Genomic DNA, 16,539 nt, shown 5'->3' on the forward strand with positions numbered 1-16,539 from the left:
AGAGCGAGCTCCGCATCCGCCGGCAAGGGCGGCCTCCGGCTGACTCCAGAGGGAAGCTGAGAGCCGCACCTGGGCCTCACCCCTCAGATCCAGGGAAGAGCACTTCTTGCCTCTGCCCACCCACAGGTGGGTTTGCCTCCTGGTGCCTCGTGGCACTGTGCATCCCTGGTGTTGACCCAAGGCCGCTCTGGGCAGCGGGCTGTGCCCTCAGACGCCTCAAACAGTAACACAGATCGTATGCAAACAGACTCCGTGTCTCTGAGTCTCCCTCAGGGCCCAGCAGAAAGACGTTTCAGCGCTAAATGCCAGAACCATTGTGCCCTGGGCGCCATCTTGAGTATTTACTGCTCCCGAGGATGTGCTCTGGGTGCCATCTTGAGTACTTACTGCTCCCGAGGAAACTCAGTAGTTTCAGTGATTTTGTTTTCACATCTTTATTGGAGTATAATTGCTTTACAATGGTGTGTTAGCTTCTCCTTTATAACAAAGTGAATCAGCTGTACGTATACATATATCTCCGTGGGATAGGGAGGGTGGGAGGAAGACTCAGAGTTTCAGTGATTTTTAAACGCGTGCCCAGCATCTTTCTGACGTGAGGAAAATAACTCATGATGATATAGTCTCTCTATTCATTTCATTCATACAAACATTTTATGACAGCTGTGTGTCAACAGACAGTCTAGGTGATACCTTGTCTCCGCAGTGTTCACTCGTCTGGCCAAACCCAACCACGGCTAATAAGGAACCCCTTGTCTTCGTCTATCTTAGCGGCATCTTACGCAAAGTTGAATGATATACGTTAGTCGGCCCTGACCCCTCTCACCAAACACGCAATTCCCAATCACCTTCCGAGCTAAGCAGGAAAAGTACACGACACGGATGAGCCTCCTTTTCTACTCACTTGAGACAACAAGACATTTAGGAATTCACACCTCGTTGAACTCGTTTGGATCTTTGAATACTTGGGCTTCAAATTCTTTCTGGCTCTGCAAAATGAAAGTGTTCAAATTAGTACAGACTTTCAAAAAAATAAACAAAAAATGTTCCTTAGGCCTCCTAACATCCGAAAAGACAGGCAGTGACCGAGGAGGAGTGGGGTCGGGGACCTGGGAGGGGCTGTGTGTTCACCCACAGGCGCGGACTCTGCTCCAGCCCAGCGCTGGTTCTGGGCCCACGGGGTGGGCGAGACCACATGGCCTGGCTCCCAGGAGCCCCTGCCATGAGCTTAGGCTCTCGGCCAGGAGCCGGGAGCTCAGCTCACTGCAGTGGGGGCTGCAGGAGTGCGAGCGCATCGGGGGTCCAGGGGGCTCAGCATGAAAGGGAGATGCTTCCTGGCTCGGGAGGCTCTGGACGGAGAGCAGGGGGTGGGGGAGGGACAAGGTCGAGCGAGACAAGAACCCAAGGGCCTACCGCCTGGGCTTTCTCAACAAGGCGGGGGTGACCTTGGCAAGAGCAGTTGCAAGAGGGGACGGGAAGAAGCGATGGTCGTGTAGGTCATAAATATGGACAATTCTTCCAAGACGCTTGGCTGTGACAAAACAAGCCTTGGACAGGAAATAGAAGCAGGTGTGGAATTAGGGGAAGTTCTCTCCTTTTCTTCCCTCCCTCCCTCCCTTCCTTCCCTTTTGTTTGTCACATGTGACAGGTTTAGGTCTGTTTAAATTCTGATGGGAAGGTTTTAGTAGTGAGGAAGGAGGTTGAAGATGTAGGGTAAAGATGAAGGTAAATGATGGAGTTTCTGAGGAGATGGAAGGACATAGATCCAGGACTCTCCATCAGGCACTTCTGAGATCTCTCCACCCATCCATCTGTCCACCCGTCCACCCATCCACCCACCCGTCCATCCATCCACCCGTCCATCCATCTACCCGTCCATCCATCCACCCATCCACCCGTCCATCCATCCACCCGTCCACCCGTCCACCCATCCACCCACCCGTCCATCCATCCACCCGTCCATCCATCTACCCGTCCATCCATCCACCCATCCACCCGTCCATCCATCCACCCGTCCACCCGTCCACCCGTCCACCCATCCACCCACCCGTCCATCCATCCACCCGTCCGTCCATCCATCCGTCCATCCATCCACTCAACATTTACTAGGGACCCACCATGTGCTACACACTACATGTGAGGAAATATGGTGAAAACCTCCCAAGTTCCTGCTTTAAGGACCTTACATCTACATGTCGAGACAGACAATAAGTGAGTAAATATATTCTGTGTGACGATAAGAACTGTGAAGAGAAAGAAGCAGGGTCGGGGATGGAGGGGAGGAGAAGTTAAGATGATCAACAGCATCTGAGCAGAGACTGAACGAGGCGAGGTCTGGGGGGAATGTTCTGGACAGAGGTCACGGGGAGCACAAGGGCACCAGGGAGGCAGGGCAGGTGGCCGGGGGGGCTCCAGGGGAAGAGAGGACAGGACACAGCAGGAGACGTGGCTGGAAAGAGAGAAAGGGGCCTCGTGCAGACTTCAGGGCCCGCCGGGGAGGGGCTCGAGCACCAGAGGGGCCTGAGAGCCTTTGTGTTTTTACATATCCTGGATATTGTGGAGGGCAGTCAGTAGGGGGACAGCAGTGGAAGCATGACCTGGACTGGGTGACTGATGACAGCGACTTGATGGGGGCTGGTGGCCAACAGACGTGGGAGAAGAGATTATATTCAAGGGTTTATTTTGAAAGAGTAGTGAAAAGTGTTACGAGAGAGGTTAAGGATGACTCCTAGGGTTTTGACTGAACACCTGAGTGCGGGGGGGTGTCATTTATTGAGTTAGGGAAGACTGGGGGAGGGGCAAGTTTGGGGGAAAGATCAAGAGTTTATTGAGATCATCTACTCCGTATGTTGAGAAGGCAGCTGGAGATACAGACTAGAGACTGGGGTGGGTGGGTTAGGGTAATATTTATATATCACATCTCTCCATCTGCCTAAAATCTTCCAACAAATCCTCGTGATCTTCAAGACAAAATCCAGCTCCGAGCTCCAAGGACTTCGCCCTCTGTGTCTTCCGGCTTCATCACCAGTCTCATGAACCTAATACAGGTTCCTTTGTATCCCCCGCTTCCCTCGCTCACGCATGTCATTCTCTCTGCTTGGGCCCTTCTCCCCGGCTGACCGTTGTGTCCGCAAAGACCCGGGGACACTTCCTTGTCCCTCCAGCCATACCCCCATCTCCCTGCAGCCTGTTTCCATGCTCCTTCTTTTTTTTTTTTTTTTTTGCGGTACGCGGGCCTCTCACTGCTGTGGCCTCTCCCGTTGCGGAGCACAGGCTCCGGACGCGCAGGCTCAGCGGCCATGGCTCATGGGCCCAGCCGCTCTGCGGCATGTGGGATCTTCCCGGACCGGGGCACGAACCCGCATCCCCTGCATCGGCGGGCGGACTCTCAACCACTGCGCCACCAGGCAAGCCCCCTACATGACATTTTGGTCACTGTTCTGTGAACGTAGTGCCGTTACCTTTGGGTCAGGAAGACACGGTCCAAACGCTTCCAGCAGAAGAGTCTCCTCCCTCACAGCCTGTTCATAGTCCGCGAAGGACAGCTTCCCGTCATGGTCGTGGTCCTGGGGGCGACCGGCCACACCGCAGTTAACATGGAAAACACATCACAAACATACACTGTCTTCTCATGGCCCAGCATTCACAAAGAAGACGTCAGAAAAGTATGAGGCTAAGTACTGAAATTGAAAGGAGCTGTCATATTATGATAAAAGAGCACAGTCCGAGTGCTGTCTTTCACCAGGCAGGAAACTGAGACTTACTCTAATTTGAGTTCTTATTTCTACCCCACATCTGTGGATTTCACGAGAAAACTCTAAATTACCCATCGTACCATTTTCTTCAGGGTTATTTCCACCAGGTCTTTGATCCCTTCGTCGGGGTCCTCCTCGGACGGCTGCTTCAGGAGGCTATCCTTCAGCATGTGGAACATCTCCTCCTTCGAGATGAAGCCGTCACCGTTCAAGTCAAACACGTCAAAGCAATCTTCAAGAAAGAACCGGTACGAATGTGCTGCGGCCAGGAAGGCAGCCTTTGCTCTGATGGTGTTCAAGGCCCAGGGCTCCAGTGGTGTTTACATCAAGCCTCGGGCCTCCGTGCAATCAATTCCCCTAACAAATGCCTGATGTCCGCTTACTGAATATACTCAACAATCCTTAGAAAGTTTCCTGCACTTAGCTTCAAAGAGCAGGCCAAGGAGCAACGACTTAACATTCTCGTCGTGAAAACCTTGGAAAACGGATTGAAATGCGCCTCTTAAACAGAGTTCATTGGGATGAATTAGGAATTAACTAAGAATCAGAAACTTGAATCGATGTTGTATCGATTTGAGTAACAAAATATGTAAAGCACTTACCACCTTCATACGTAAACGCACGCGTACGTGGTCCGCACGTGCACCACCCGCCTGTACGGTCTGCTTGGCATGGATTCCGCCTCAGAACTTCTTGATTTGCCTTTTTATTAATTTTTTTCAACCCTTATTATTGACGTGAATTTGCTCCATAAAAGAGGCTGATGGGAATTCACACCAAGCAAACAACACACAAACCCACCCCACTGGCTGGGCTGGAAGACATTGATGATTTTCACTCTTTCGAGGTACTTATCATAAAGTGCAAACCAATAGGATAACATGAAGTCTTACATTTCATTTTCTCTTCCAGAGTTCCTCGAAGAAACACCGATAATCCATAAACCCACTCTGATACAGTTATGCAACCATCATTGTCTTTGTCAAACTCTCGGAATACTAAAAAAAAAGAGAGACGTAAAAAATATGACACTTGTGCTGCGTTTCTATTCTCGGTATGGACCCGCACAGGGCTATGCACTTCTGAAATTTAGGCGAAACCTCACGCCCATATGGTCCCATGTTCTCATTTGATAAACGAGGAAGCTAAGATGTCGTAACATCGGAAAACTCTTTTACTTAAGCGTTCACATTTCCCTTCATACTTTGTGGGAACAAGTAAATTCTGAATAGCTAAATACATGAATCAACAGTGAACATATACACATATAGGTACATTAAATTTGTTGATATATTAACATAAAACATATAATTTTATATTTTGTTACCCAAGAAAAGTACTGCTATTACATGATAGATAAGATTTTATATTAACTTTTATTGGAATACTCTCGATGATGTAAGGACATTTAAATGTCCTTTTAAAACGATTATTTATTGTTCTATTTACTAAGTAGAAATATAAATAGCTTGGGTTTTCTGATGTAAAGAAAGGAAACCTAGTTATTCAAGTTGACTTTGTCCTCTTCCTAAATCCACAGAAAGAGTGGTCGCTACCTTCTTCCCTACCATGCTTCCCTATGAATATAAAAATTAAACTTTTATGTTCAAATGGATTTGGGAACACAGAACGTGAAGCTTCCCGCCCAGAGTTTGTCCAGACTCCAAACTGTTTTTCCCAGTTATGGCTGGATTTGGCCCGTCTAGACACTGACGTCCGCTCACCTCTGTCCATGATCATGTCGTCCGTCATCCCAAATGTCACGTGCAGGATGTTCCGAAAGGCGTTCCGATCCAGCCCGACGGCCAAACCCTGCCGCTCTGTCACATCACCCACCAAGTTATAGAAAAGATTGATAAGGCATTTCACTTCAAATTTATTAACTGTGAAAGAAGGAAATTGAGATGTAACAAAAACGCCTTTTAATCTTTAATGTCCAACTTAAACTTTGCACAAATGAGTTTTGTAGACAAACAACACTGGAATCATGAATGGGCAGCTGTCAACAGGAGACGATCCTCTTTTGAGATTCATGACCCTCAAGTTACCAGAGGATGGTCACTACCCAGAAGTTCCCACTGAAGTCAGGGCAGCAGCCGTCCCTCCAAACAGATGTAAGTGCAGAGTCACAGTTAGCAAAAGGACGATAATATTAGCCAGGTCACCTGAACGTGGATTGTGGGGTCTGATTCTAAGTAACCATGGTGATGTTAAAAATGGTAACTCTCCCCCAGCATTTTGATTATAGGCATTCGTGAGATTTACAGTTTACCTTTTCCCTGGAAATAGATACCAGCCTCCCCCAAACCAGGCAACAACTTTCATCTCACATTAGCCTTCGTGAAGCCGTGAGCCAGATTTTGGAAATCAGAGTCACCTATTTTCCAATAAGGAAGGAGTTAAGCATATTCTAGCACCCAGGAAGGTTCTCGCTGTGAGGGATGGAAATTAACAGGCAGCCATGCAGCAGCACTTTGGAGGAAGGACTTTTTTGTCTAAAGGGTGTGCACACACATGCATGCTTGCATACACACAACTGCATAGAGGGTGGTGCTGTTAACACTGAGCTAATTGTGTCCCCATCGCTGTCCGAGGTGTGTAGGTGGAAGGATTAGTGTCTGGCATTAGAACATAAAGGTGAGTTTCAATATGAGGTAAAGGTGGAAGATGGGGAAAATCTTATTTCAAAACAAGACAAAATTAAGGTTGCGTATTTTTAAAAACAAGGACGGAAGCTGTGTGCACGTAAAGGAAAACAGCCCAAAGAAATGGATAAATCCCACCTCATCTTGCAGGCCAGGATAGGCTTGAGGGCGATTTCCAGTTTGGGGGCCACAATTTAAGACGAACATTGAAAACATCGGAAAACAAATGATTTAGTAAATAAATTGATAAATAGTAGAAAATAATGTAATGGTTATAATTCTAAAAAGAGCCTTTACTTGCCACAGAAAACGGTATGAATGGTATGTCACTTCTTCAAAAAAAAAATCACACATAGAAATACTACATAATCCAGTGATTCCACTTCTGGGTATTTGCCCCAAAGGATTGAAAGCAGGGACTCTGATACTTGTACACCATTATTCATAGCAGCAGTCGTCACAACAGCCAGAAGGTGGGAGCAATCCAGGTGTCCATGGGTGGATGAGTGGATGAATAAGATGTGGTCCATCCATACAATGGACCATGATTCAGCATTAAAAAGGGAGGACATCGTGACTCATGCTACAACTTGCCTGATTCCTGACTACATCACGCTGAGTGAAACAAGCCAGATGAAAAAGGACAAATATTATTTGATTTCACTTATACAATGTACCCAGAGTGGTGAAATTCATAGAGACAAAAAGTAGACGGTGGGTGCCAGGGGCCGCGGGAGGGGGGAGTGGGGAGCAACAGTTTAATGGGGACAGAGTTTCAGCTGGAAAGATGAGAAAGTTCTGGAGATGGATGGTGGTGACAGCCGCACAACGTGAATGTACTCAGCGCCACTGAGCGGTGCACTCAAAATAATTAAAATGGTAAATTTTATGTTATGTCCATTTAACCACAATAAAAAACTCTAAAAATAAAAAGTGATGTTAATGGTTGGGGAAGAAAACCTTGTATGAAGAAAGATGCAGTCTGATCACATATATGAAATGCTAGCTGAGGGGATGCTGATTAGCCATTTTCCCACCTCAGCTGAAATAAAAATGAAAGAGTATTAGCTTAATTTATTCCCCAAAAGATCCAAGATGGGTAATTTTTCCATAGGAAAAATTCTCTTGCCGAAATGTTTCTTATATCATGCCGCAACTAAAAGATCCACGTGCCGCAACTAAGACCCAGCGCAGCCAAATAAATAAATAAATATTGGGAAAAAAAGAATACTAAATGAAATCAAGGAAATTCGAGAATGGATTTTCATCTTTTTGGATTGGTGTAAGTCCGCTGTGCAGATCAGATCTGCAGAATGGTGGATTAACTAGACAGACATTTAAGATACTTTCTTCTTTGATTCTACAAAATCTATCCATTTCATCTTGGTGGGATTATCACCTGGCAACTAAAAGGAAATATGACTTTAGAAGAAAGGTCCTCTGTTTAAAGAAACTCAAAATTATTATAATGCCCATGATTAGTCACTATTTCTATAGAATTTAACTGGTAATCATCAAGGTTCTCAAGGTTCACTTTAATTTTTATGTAGGACAAAAATCAAAAGAGTTGACTGGTTTTCTTGCCGTGTTTTCACTTATCTTTCCCTTTTATAAATTTATTTTATTTATTTTATTTTTGGCTGTGTTGGGTCTTCATTGCTGCGCACAGGCTTTCTCTAGTTGCGGCGAGCAGGGGCTACTCTTCGTTGCGGTGCACGGGCTTCTCATTTCAGTGGATTCTCTTGTTGCGGAGCACGGGCTCTAGGTGCACGGGCTTCAGTAGTCACGGCGCGCGGGCTCAGTAGTTGTGGCTCGCAGGCTCTAGAGCGCAGGCTCAGTAGTTGTGGCGCACGGGCTTAGTTGCTCTGCATGTGGGATCTTCCCGGGCCAGGGCTCGAACCAGTGTCGCCTGCATTGGCAGGCGGATTCTTAACCACTGAGCCACCAGGGAAGCCCTCACATCTTTTAATATGTTCACAGAATATCTGCAATACATTGCAAACTCACTTGAACAGGAACTAAATCAAATTCAGTGTTCGTTGTGTATAGCAGTTATTGCACTGTTTATTTAAAATGTTTACTAGATGTTTAAGATCTGGCCTTTTCCCAGAAATGAAAGTATTTTAAGAAAAACAACAGAACAAAACTCTCATCAGATTGTAATAACCATAATATCCTAAATTATAGGATGACTTTTTTTAGACGTTTGAGATGCTCATTCACAGCCTAACTTTTATTTCCAGCACCATCCTGACAGGATTTCCTACCACTCATCATAAGACACTAAGCATGATTAGAAGGCACTAGATCCCATAACCTCTAGGACTACATCAAAACATGTTTGTTCTTTTTTTGCACAGTGGGAGTAGTCTTGGGATTATGGCTTCTATTTTTTTCAAAGGGGCAGTAGTTTTGCAATAAGCACTCAACTTCTAAGATTGCTCGTCAGATATCTCCCTCATCTAAGCCATATCCATAGCTTCCTTGCCCAAGCACAGTCCTGTTTTTCAGTCTGAATATAATTCTAAAGTTACCTGTGAAATTCTAGGACCACTTTTTAGACTATGTGTGAGATGGGAGCAGATGTCTTCAATAGGTGTCCATCTTGCCACCTGCCAAGTCTAATCCTTCACTTTGCTGGAAAGTTGGGTCTAGAGTTGGGAACAGATCCTTTACTGTGTGTTTAGCTTTGTTGAGCTCCTTGGATTCCAGGCACATTTCCTTGCTCTGAGATACAGGTTTCTGGGTCACTTCACCGTGTCTGTCCTAAGGATGTTCAACCACTGATAACCGTTTTCCCTTATAGGTCTCTTGGTAATTCCCAAAACTTGGACCTTGCCAGTTGATTTGCTCTAAGAAGAGCTGTTGGTTGGGCTACTTTTCTTGAGTTCGGTGGTTTTTAGTGCTTGTTTTCCACCTGTGTCTGAAGCTAAATCCACATGTGTCTCCAGAGTATATAAATCACGTTTCTATAACCTGAGAGTAAGTTAAGAGAAGGTCTGAGAAGCAAGTGTGTGCGTGTGTTAGGGTACAGCACTAGATACCTGGATACCTGGAAATGCGCCTTAAGATCATGGGCGCCGGGGGTGCCCTCCCCAAGGAGCTGATGTTGGTGTTCCCTTCCAGACTCCTCTTTAGGGTCGGGCGTGGAGAGGGCTCCGACTGCGCTCGGGCTCTGCAGGCGGGACAGCAGCACCGGGCAGGACAGGACCTGGCCCAGGAGCCTCTGCACACCCAGCACCTGATTCTTACTTACAGTGCTTGCAATTTTTAGTTAAGGAGTCCGTCAGCTTCTGCAGCTTCTTGCGGTTCATGCCGGCCGCTCAGGGAACCGGGCCGCGGCCCGTGTCCAGTGGGGCGGCTGCCGGGACCCTCGCGAGCCCTGGGCCTGGGGCTGCCGGCGAGTCTCCCTTGTGCGCGTGCGCGGTCCTAACACGCGACGTGGCCATGGCAACGGCTTGGCGGCAGCTGATTGGCTCCCGGGCCGACCGGCACTGTCTCCCTGGGAGGGCCGGCCAGGCGCGCTGAGACCGCGTTCCGACTGTGACGTCGGCGGGTGACCCCCCAGGTGTGGCTGGCTCGAGTTCACAACCCCTTTCATGAGATGCACCGTGAGTCCTCAGGGCTGAATTCTGTGGGGATGTCTTGGGTGGTGAGCGCGACACCAGGGAGGCTTCAGATCCTCAGCGAGGTCTGGGAACCCGGGGGTTGCAGGAATGAGCACGTGTGGTCCAGACGACGGCTTTGCGGGTGCCGGAGGGTGAGGGGCTCGCTCTCAGGTTGCCAGTCCTTTTGCCAGGAGGGAGTCTGCCACAGGATATCGTCACGTTTTTGGTGATGCTACAGAGAGCAAGAGGCGCTTGGAGTAGTTCTCCGCCCCCCCCCCCATTCATTCTTGAGGTGGGGCTGGAGGCTGTCCGTGGAGTCTGGGGAGAGCCCCTGGCAACTTTTCAGCTTGTTAAAGAGGCAACCTCCCAAATAAAGACGAGCTGACACTAGCTCTGGGATACAGCCTGACCTTGCTTTTCTGGAAAATATCCCAGTAAAATGGATCTTCTACTTATTTGAAAGACAGGTTCTTTGACTGCAAAGGCTAGTCCTTACGTCTTTACTATGAGAGGACTTTCTGCTCTTAACACAGATGAAACACCCTCTTTGAATTAAGACAGCGATAACATGGGTCAGCTCAGCCAGGAGCAAAAAACCTACAATATTCTCCCACATGTCACTTGTTTCGCTTCAGAAGGCAAAATGCTTTTGAATACAAATTATTCTATAGTGTGTGTACTGTCATTGTTAAACTGAAAGCAGAAAAATTCTGCCAACGGTATGTAACAACCCCACGTGAGGTCTCTGATTCTCTTTCCTTGTTTCATTTGTTTGTTGAATGGAGGACTGGGGTGCTGCTTGAATCCAGGGTCGAGGATGCTTGGGGAAGGCAGGCAGGCACTGTATGATCCTGAAGCAAATTCCCTGAGAACTGTTAACTAATATGAAGTGATGGTGAATGTGAGATTGCAACAGTTAACGGTTAAGCGGTATTCCTGTTCATGCCCTTGTCCGGCAGGTGCGGCGTTTCTAATAGGACTGTAGGGGACAAATGGGGATGGATGTATTCTGATACACGCGCTGCGAGACCTTAGTGATCTGTCAGATGCCAGAGCCGTGGCAAATATTTAGTCCTTAGAGATTGTTGGGGTGCTCGTTAGAAAGGCAAGCAGCCCAAAGCATGGCTGTCCGGGGCTAATAAGGGGAGCCACGGGCCGCTCCCGTCCCTACCAGGTGTGCTGAACAGACTCCCTGCTGGCGTGTCTGGGGAGCAACCTCCTCTCTGGGCGAGTTCAGGCGTCTGGGAAGACCTCATGCACTGGAAGCTTCTCGAGCACCTTTGGGGAGCAAATCCATTCTTCCTTCATAAGCTTCAGGCCTGGGCCCCGCCATGTGTGTTCCCTTAAAGTGGAAAAGCTAATGGAAGGGCAGTGCCACAGAAGGCCGATTAGGAGTCAGATCTGTTCTAGCAGCAGAGGTCCTGCACCTGCCGAGAAACCTTGGTGACGCGTCCTACTCCCAGCTCCCCTTCCCCCCGGTCTTTCTTCTATGTTATTCTTTTAGCCAAAACTTTACAAATTCACCATAGCGTCTCTCTCATGTCTCTGAGAGCATTGTGGAACTGGCCTCACCATATGGTCTTGCAAACCTCTCTCAGGGAAAGCAGGTACTTACTAGGGGCTTCTTTTGTCCACATACTGGCAAACCTCAGAGCGTTCTCTGCATTCTTGTGACATTCTGAACTTAATATTTGTAGACCTTAGAACGAGCTGCGGGCCTGATAGAGTCTGCTGAGTGCATCTCAGAGCCGGTTGTAATTTCTGTCCATAGATTTTGTTGCTTGCGTGGAGGAGATGCAGCATTGCGTCCCGAGGGCTTTTTCCAAGAGAGGCAATTAGGCCTGAACAGTTACCTCATATCAAATCAATCAGTAATAGAATAATCCAAAACTGGGCTGAATCTGTGCTGTGCATGGAGTGATCATAGAGCTTTCCAAAGTTCAAGCAGCTTTGAGATGGGTGCTTTCGTGAATACAAAAGTACGTTAAAGTGCCTATGAGAGTTATAACTGCTTCCTTTAATTTTGTGTGCAAGCAGTTTTCTCTTAGACTCACAATTAATTGGAATTTTGCCATAATAAAGAGCTTGGACGTCGAATTGATGAAAGTGTTTCCCTCAGTGTGGACCTTTTATGATGGAGGCGTTTGGAAGCTGTGGGAAATGACATCACAGAATTGATTTCCAAGTATATTACAAGTCTATTATGAAATTACTTGAATGAAAGGAGAATATAAAGGTTAGTTATCTACATAATTTTTATTCATTTGTACCAGTTTTATGTTGTAGGGCGAGTAATGGGAAGTTCTGTGGGGACTTGAGCCAACCTTTCGGGCAGGTGACCCTCCTCTGGTCTCTCACCGCTTTCTCTCCCCTGTGCCGCTCCCCCAGCCCCCTGACAGCACGGGGCGTCTCCCTCTAGGACTGCTGCCAGGCCTCACCCCATCCCCTGAGGCCCCTCTTGTGAGTGAATCCCTCCTGCCTCTGTCCTCCTTCTTTGCCTCGGGACTACCCTTCCAGCGCTTGCCACGTTGAGTGATGACTCTCCTTCTCTGATCTCTCCTCCCCACTGGACTGTGAATTACATGATCCCTCTCCCCGCATTTGTGTCTGTTTTTATCTCTGAATCCTTTTGTCTGGCACCTGTCTGTCATCCTTCTGCGTTTGCCAGCACAGCCCAGGCTCCGTGGTCCACACTCAGGGAGAGGAGTCGCCTGAGTGGGAGGAACCCCGAGCCCCTTCCTCCGCAGCCCCCGTCCTGGAGACCCCTGTGAATGTACAGCAGGGCCTTTAGGGGGCTGGGGAGCGAAGAAGACATTTTCCGAGTATACACACCAAACACTCACTGCTCTTAACACATCTCTAGGTAATTTTTGGGAACCTTAAGCAAGTGAGTGGCGGGGAAGGCAGATACCCGAGGTCTGCTGAGGTTGGGGCCCTCACGTCTTACATATGCTTCTGATGCTGGAAACTACGGAGTGGCCTGTGCTAAGTAATTACTGTGACAGCAGTAATCAGTCAGCAGGTTGAGTAAGGGAGCTGACCCTCCAAGCCTCACGGAGCTGCCCATGATGTCCTGAGGAACCCACTGGGCTTCCTCCCGTGGCCCGCTGGGTCCCGGGCCCAGAGCCTGGCTCTGGCCACTGTGCTGTCTGAATCGCCCTCCAGGGACTTGGGATCTGCCCAGGGCTCCCTTGCACCCGGTCCTACCAGCACTCAGGATTGCCATCCTTCTTAAGTTTGGTCATTAGTGGGTGTGTAGTGCAGACTCCTTGTGATTTTCATTTGCATTTTCCAATGACTACTGAATTGAATTTCTTTTTAATATTAGGTTGTAAGTGTTCTTTATGTATTAGGAATGGAACACCGCTATCAGAATAAAGTCTGTGACTTTTATTCTTTCACTATGGCCTTTGAAAAGCAAAAGTTTTGAGTCTTGACGAAGCTCAGTCTACCACAATATGATTTTACGGTTCATGCTTTTCGTGTGCTGCTTAAAAATATTTTCCCAATCCAAAACCATAAAGATTTTTGTCCTGTATTTTTTACGTGGTTTATGGTTTTATCTCTTACATTTAGACCGCCGGTTTCCTTCAGTTAATTTTTGTATGTGTCTGAGGTAAGGGTTAATGTTCCTTATTTTTCATATGGGTATCTGATTCTTATAAAAGACCCTTCGTTTTCCATTGAATTATTCTGGCATTTTTGTCCAATACTTACATCACGTGGGCTTAGTTTTGGACTATCTATTCTGTTCCATTGATCACTGTGGCTATTCTCTGGCCAGTATCACACTGTGTTCATTTCTGTAGTTTTATAGTGAATCTTCAAATCAGGGGGTGTAAATTCTGTAATGTTGCTCTTTTTCAAAATTGTTTTAATTAACATTCTTTTCATTTCATATGACTTTTAGAATCAGCTTGTCAATTTCCAGAGAAACAAAATCCTGCTGAGATGTTGCATCACATCTATAGAGCAATTTGGGTACAACTGACGTCTTCACTAAGGTACTGATTTTTCTGATCCGTGGGCACGGTACATCTCTCCATTTATGTAGGTCTTCATTACTTTCTCTCAGCATTGTCTTGAGGTTTTAAGTGTACACATCGGAGCATGTGTACATGTATCTATAGTATTTTTGATGCTAATGTAAATGCAATGCTTAATATTGCAACTGTTCTTTGATAGTACATAAAATATAACTGATATGTGTACACTGATCTTGTATGCTGGAAACATGCCACACTCATATATTCTTCTACTAGATTTTTTGTAGATTATTTAAGATTTTCTACATCGATGATCGTGTTCTCTACAAATAAAGGCATTTTTACTTCTTCTTTTCCAATCTGTATGCCTTTTTAAATCAGCATTGGGCACGTTCCCTCCAACACAGGGAACAAAGAGAGGTCCCTGCTTTTGCCCCCTTCCAGCGTGATGCTGAAGAGCGGTGGCGAGAGCGGACCCTCGCTTTGCTTCCTGTGTCGGAGGGAAGGTGCCCATTGTTCCGCATCGCACGTGCTGTTTGCTGTAGCTTTCTCACAGATGTCCTCCATTAGATTAGGAAGCGGTCATCTATTCCACATTTCCTGAGCGTGTTGTCGTCCGTGGGTTGTTGAGTTTTTACTGCTCACCCACACCTCCCCCTGCCGGAAGTGGCGCCAGCATCTGTTAGTCGAGCTGCTCGTCACAGAAAACGCAGGCGAAGCTGGGATGCCTGTCTCTGAGGAAAACAGATGACTCACAGCTCATCCCGGACCTTGAGAGTGTTTGCATTCTCTGCGGTGCTCTGAGCAGGAAGCATCAGTGCAACACAGAAGGGTCCACCATCATGTCCCCACCCTCCCTCGCTGTGAGTTATTGTCAAAGTTCCGTAGCATTTTAAGTCTCCGTTTTTATCAAGTTGACTACACTACTGGCTTTGGTCACTTTGAACTGACTTCCTCACTAAAGCCTACAAATGACTTACTTAATTGTCCGGTGCTGTCTCTATAGCCTCACTCAGAGGTTCTTGTTTTGTTTTGTTTTTTCACTGTGGTCAGAGCTTCACAGCTTCACATTTTATTTTCAGTAGAACAGTCTTTTCATTTATTACTTCCTTTTGTGTGAGAATATACTTTCTTTGGTGTCTCTATTATTTAGAGACTCAGCATTTTTCTCTTGAAACACTGTTGATCAAGCGCCGTAAGCTGAGACGTGTTAGACATACGTGGTGACGGTTAGCAGCGCACCCTTAATATTCCTCCTGGCCCTGTGGGGAGACCACCCTTCTCAGCCCTTCGCGTCAAGGCAGGACCGTATCACCGGGTCCTGGCTAGCGGGACGCAGGCAGAAGTGAGAGGGGCTGCCCCGGCCTGGCCACACCGCTGATCTCTGCGTGGTCCCCTTCGAGCGGCTGGGCAGGGGGTGGGGTACACATTTCTGGAGGCTGGGGCTCCGCGGTAAATCCTTGGAGGACAGACACTGCTTAGAGCGTCCTGGTCAGGGGCACCTTGTGTGGACACTGAGTGAGTGGAAGATCTTCACTGCTCTACAGCGTTGGAGCTTGGGGTCGCATGTTACACATCGCCTACCCTGAGCAATGCATACCATCCAGCAAAGTGGGGCAGCCAGTCCCCCGACTGGAACGGGGTGCACTCAATCTTTAATGCTTCAAACGAACATAGCTATTTTATGTGCATCTTCCAGTTGCATTTGCTGAAGAATGAATGATTTATAATCTTGACATACCGTCTCCAGGAAGAGCAAGTGTTGCCCCAAAGCTATTTGGCTTTTTTTCTCTTACTATGAAGCAACAGACCCCAAGTGAGATTTACAAAGATTTCCCGTTAAGTTAATTAAAAATAAAGTACTGTGTTGAGTATTCCCAACCCTTAAATGTCTTAAAAAACTGTAAATATTATTCTCTCCATTGTATGCGCTTACTTTTAATTGTCTTATGCTCATGCTGTCATTAGTTTATATTGTAAATCCCAGTGCGCTGTCAGTTCAAGCTTCCTCTCCAATGATTCATTCGTCATCTCATAAATGGGAGAATCTTTCTAGTTTATAAATGTGTGTTTCTTTGTGGCCAGCTTCTTGCAGATCTGACTAGATCATCCTGCTCTTCGTGGGAGAGCTCCATGGGAGGGGGCCGGGCTCCTCTGTTCCCTGCTCGTGGGCTTGTGCCTTTTGTGTCACTGTTACCCTCAGATCGGGGTTTCTGCGAAGAAATGATTTCAACCTACTTGTCCTTTTTTTCAGGGCTAGTTCAGTCAAAACCAGAGAATTTAATCCCCAACTCCGCTTAACCAGGCACACGTTTAAGGGCAATGCCCATGACACTCTGGAAGCAGAGAAATGAATAAAGGGTCACATCCTCTCCCGCACATCTCAGAATACTGCTCTTAGGGCACGCATGTGACTGTCCTACAAACAGGAGAGCACATGGCCTTGAGAGCCTGCCCTGGAATACACGTTGTCACTTAAACAACAGCAACAAAAACTCATTCTAATAATAACTCACGGTGGGACAGTTGTTTCTCTCAGTGACTTGTG

The 16,539-nt window shown here is 47.1% G+C and overlaps 1 protein-coding gene across 2 annotated transcripts; it reads right to left on the minus strand.

Moving 5' to 3' along the window:
* Positions 1–880: 880 nt before the first annotated feature.
* Positions 881–9,804, minus strand: CLXN (calaxin). 2 transcript variants are annotated; one of them, XM_065895545.1, is made up of 6 exons: positions 9,654–9,804; positions 5,477–5,635; positions 4,646–4,750; positions 3,833–3,984; positions 3,459–3,563; positions 881–986 (listed from the first exon to the last, which is right to left on the minus strand). In XM_065895545.1, the coding sequence occupies exons 1-6, from the start codon at positions 9,709–9,711 to the stop codon at positions 927–929; spliced, it is 639 nt and encodes a 212-aa protein (XP_065751617.1). In that variant the 5' UTR covers positions 9,712–9,804; the 3' UTR covers positions 881–926. The 2 variants fall into 2 exon arrangements, with proteins under 2 accessions (XP_065751617.1, XP_065751618.1); XM_065895546.1 differs by lacking the exon at positions 5,477–5,635 and having other exon boundaries at positions 9,654–9,711.
* Between the last annotated feature and the right edge of the window lie 6,735 nt (positions 9,805–16,539).

This window comes from Phocoena phocoena, chromosome 17 (genome assembly GCF_963924675.1).
Source record: "Phocoena phocoena chromosome 17, mPhoPho1.1, whole genome shotgun sequence".
Lineage (NCBI taxonomy): Eukaryota > Metazoa > Chordata > Mammalia > Artiodactyla > Phocoenidae > Phocoena > Phocoena phocoena.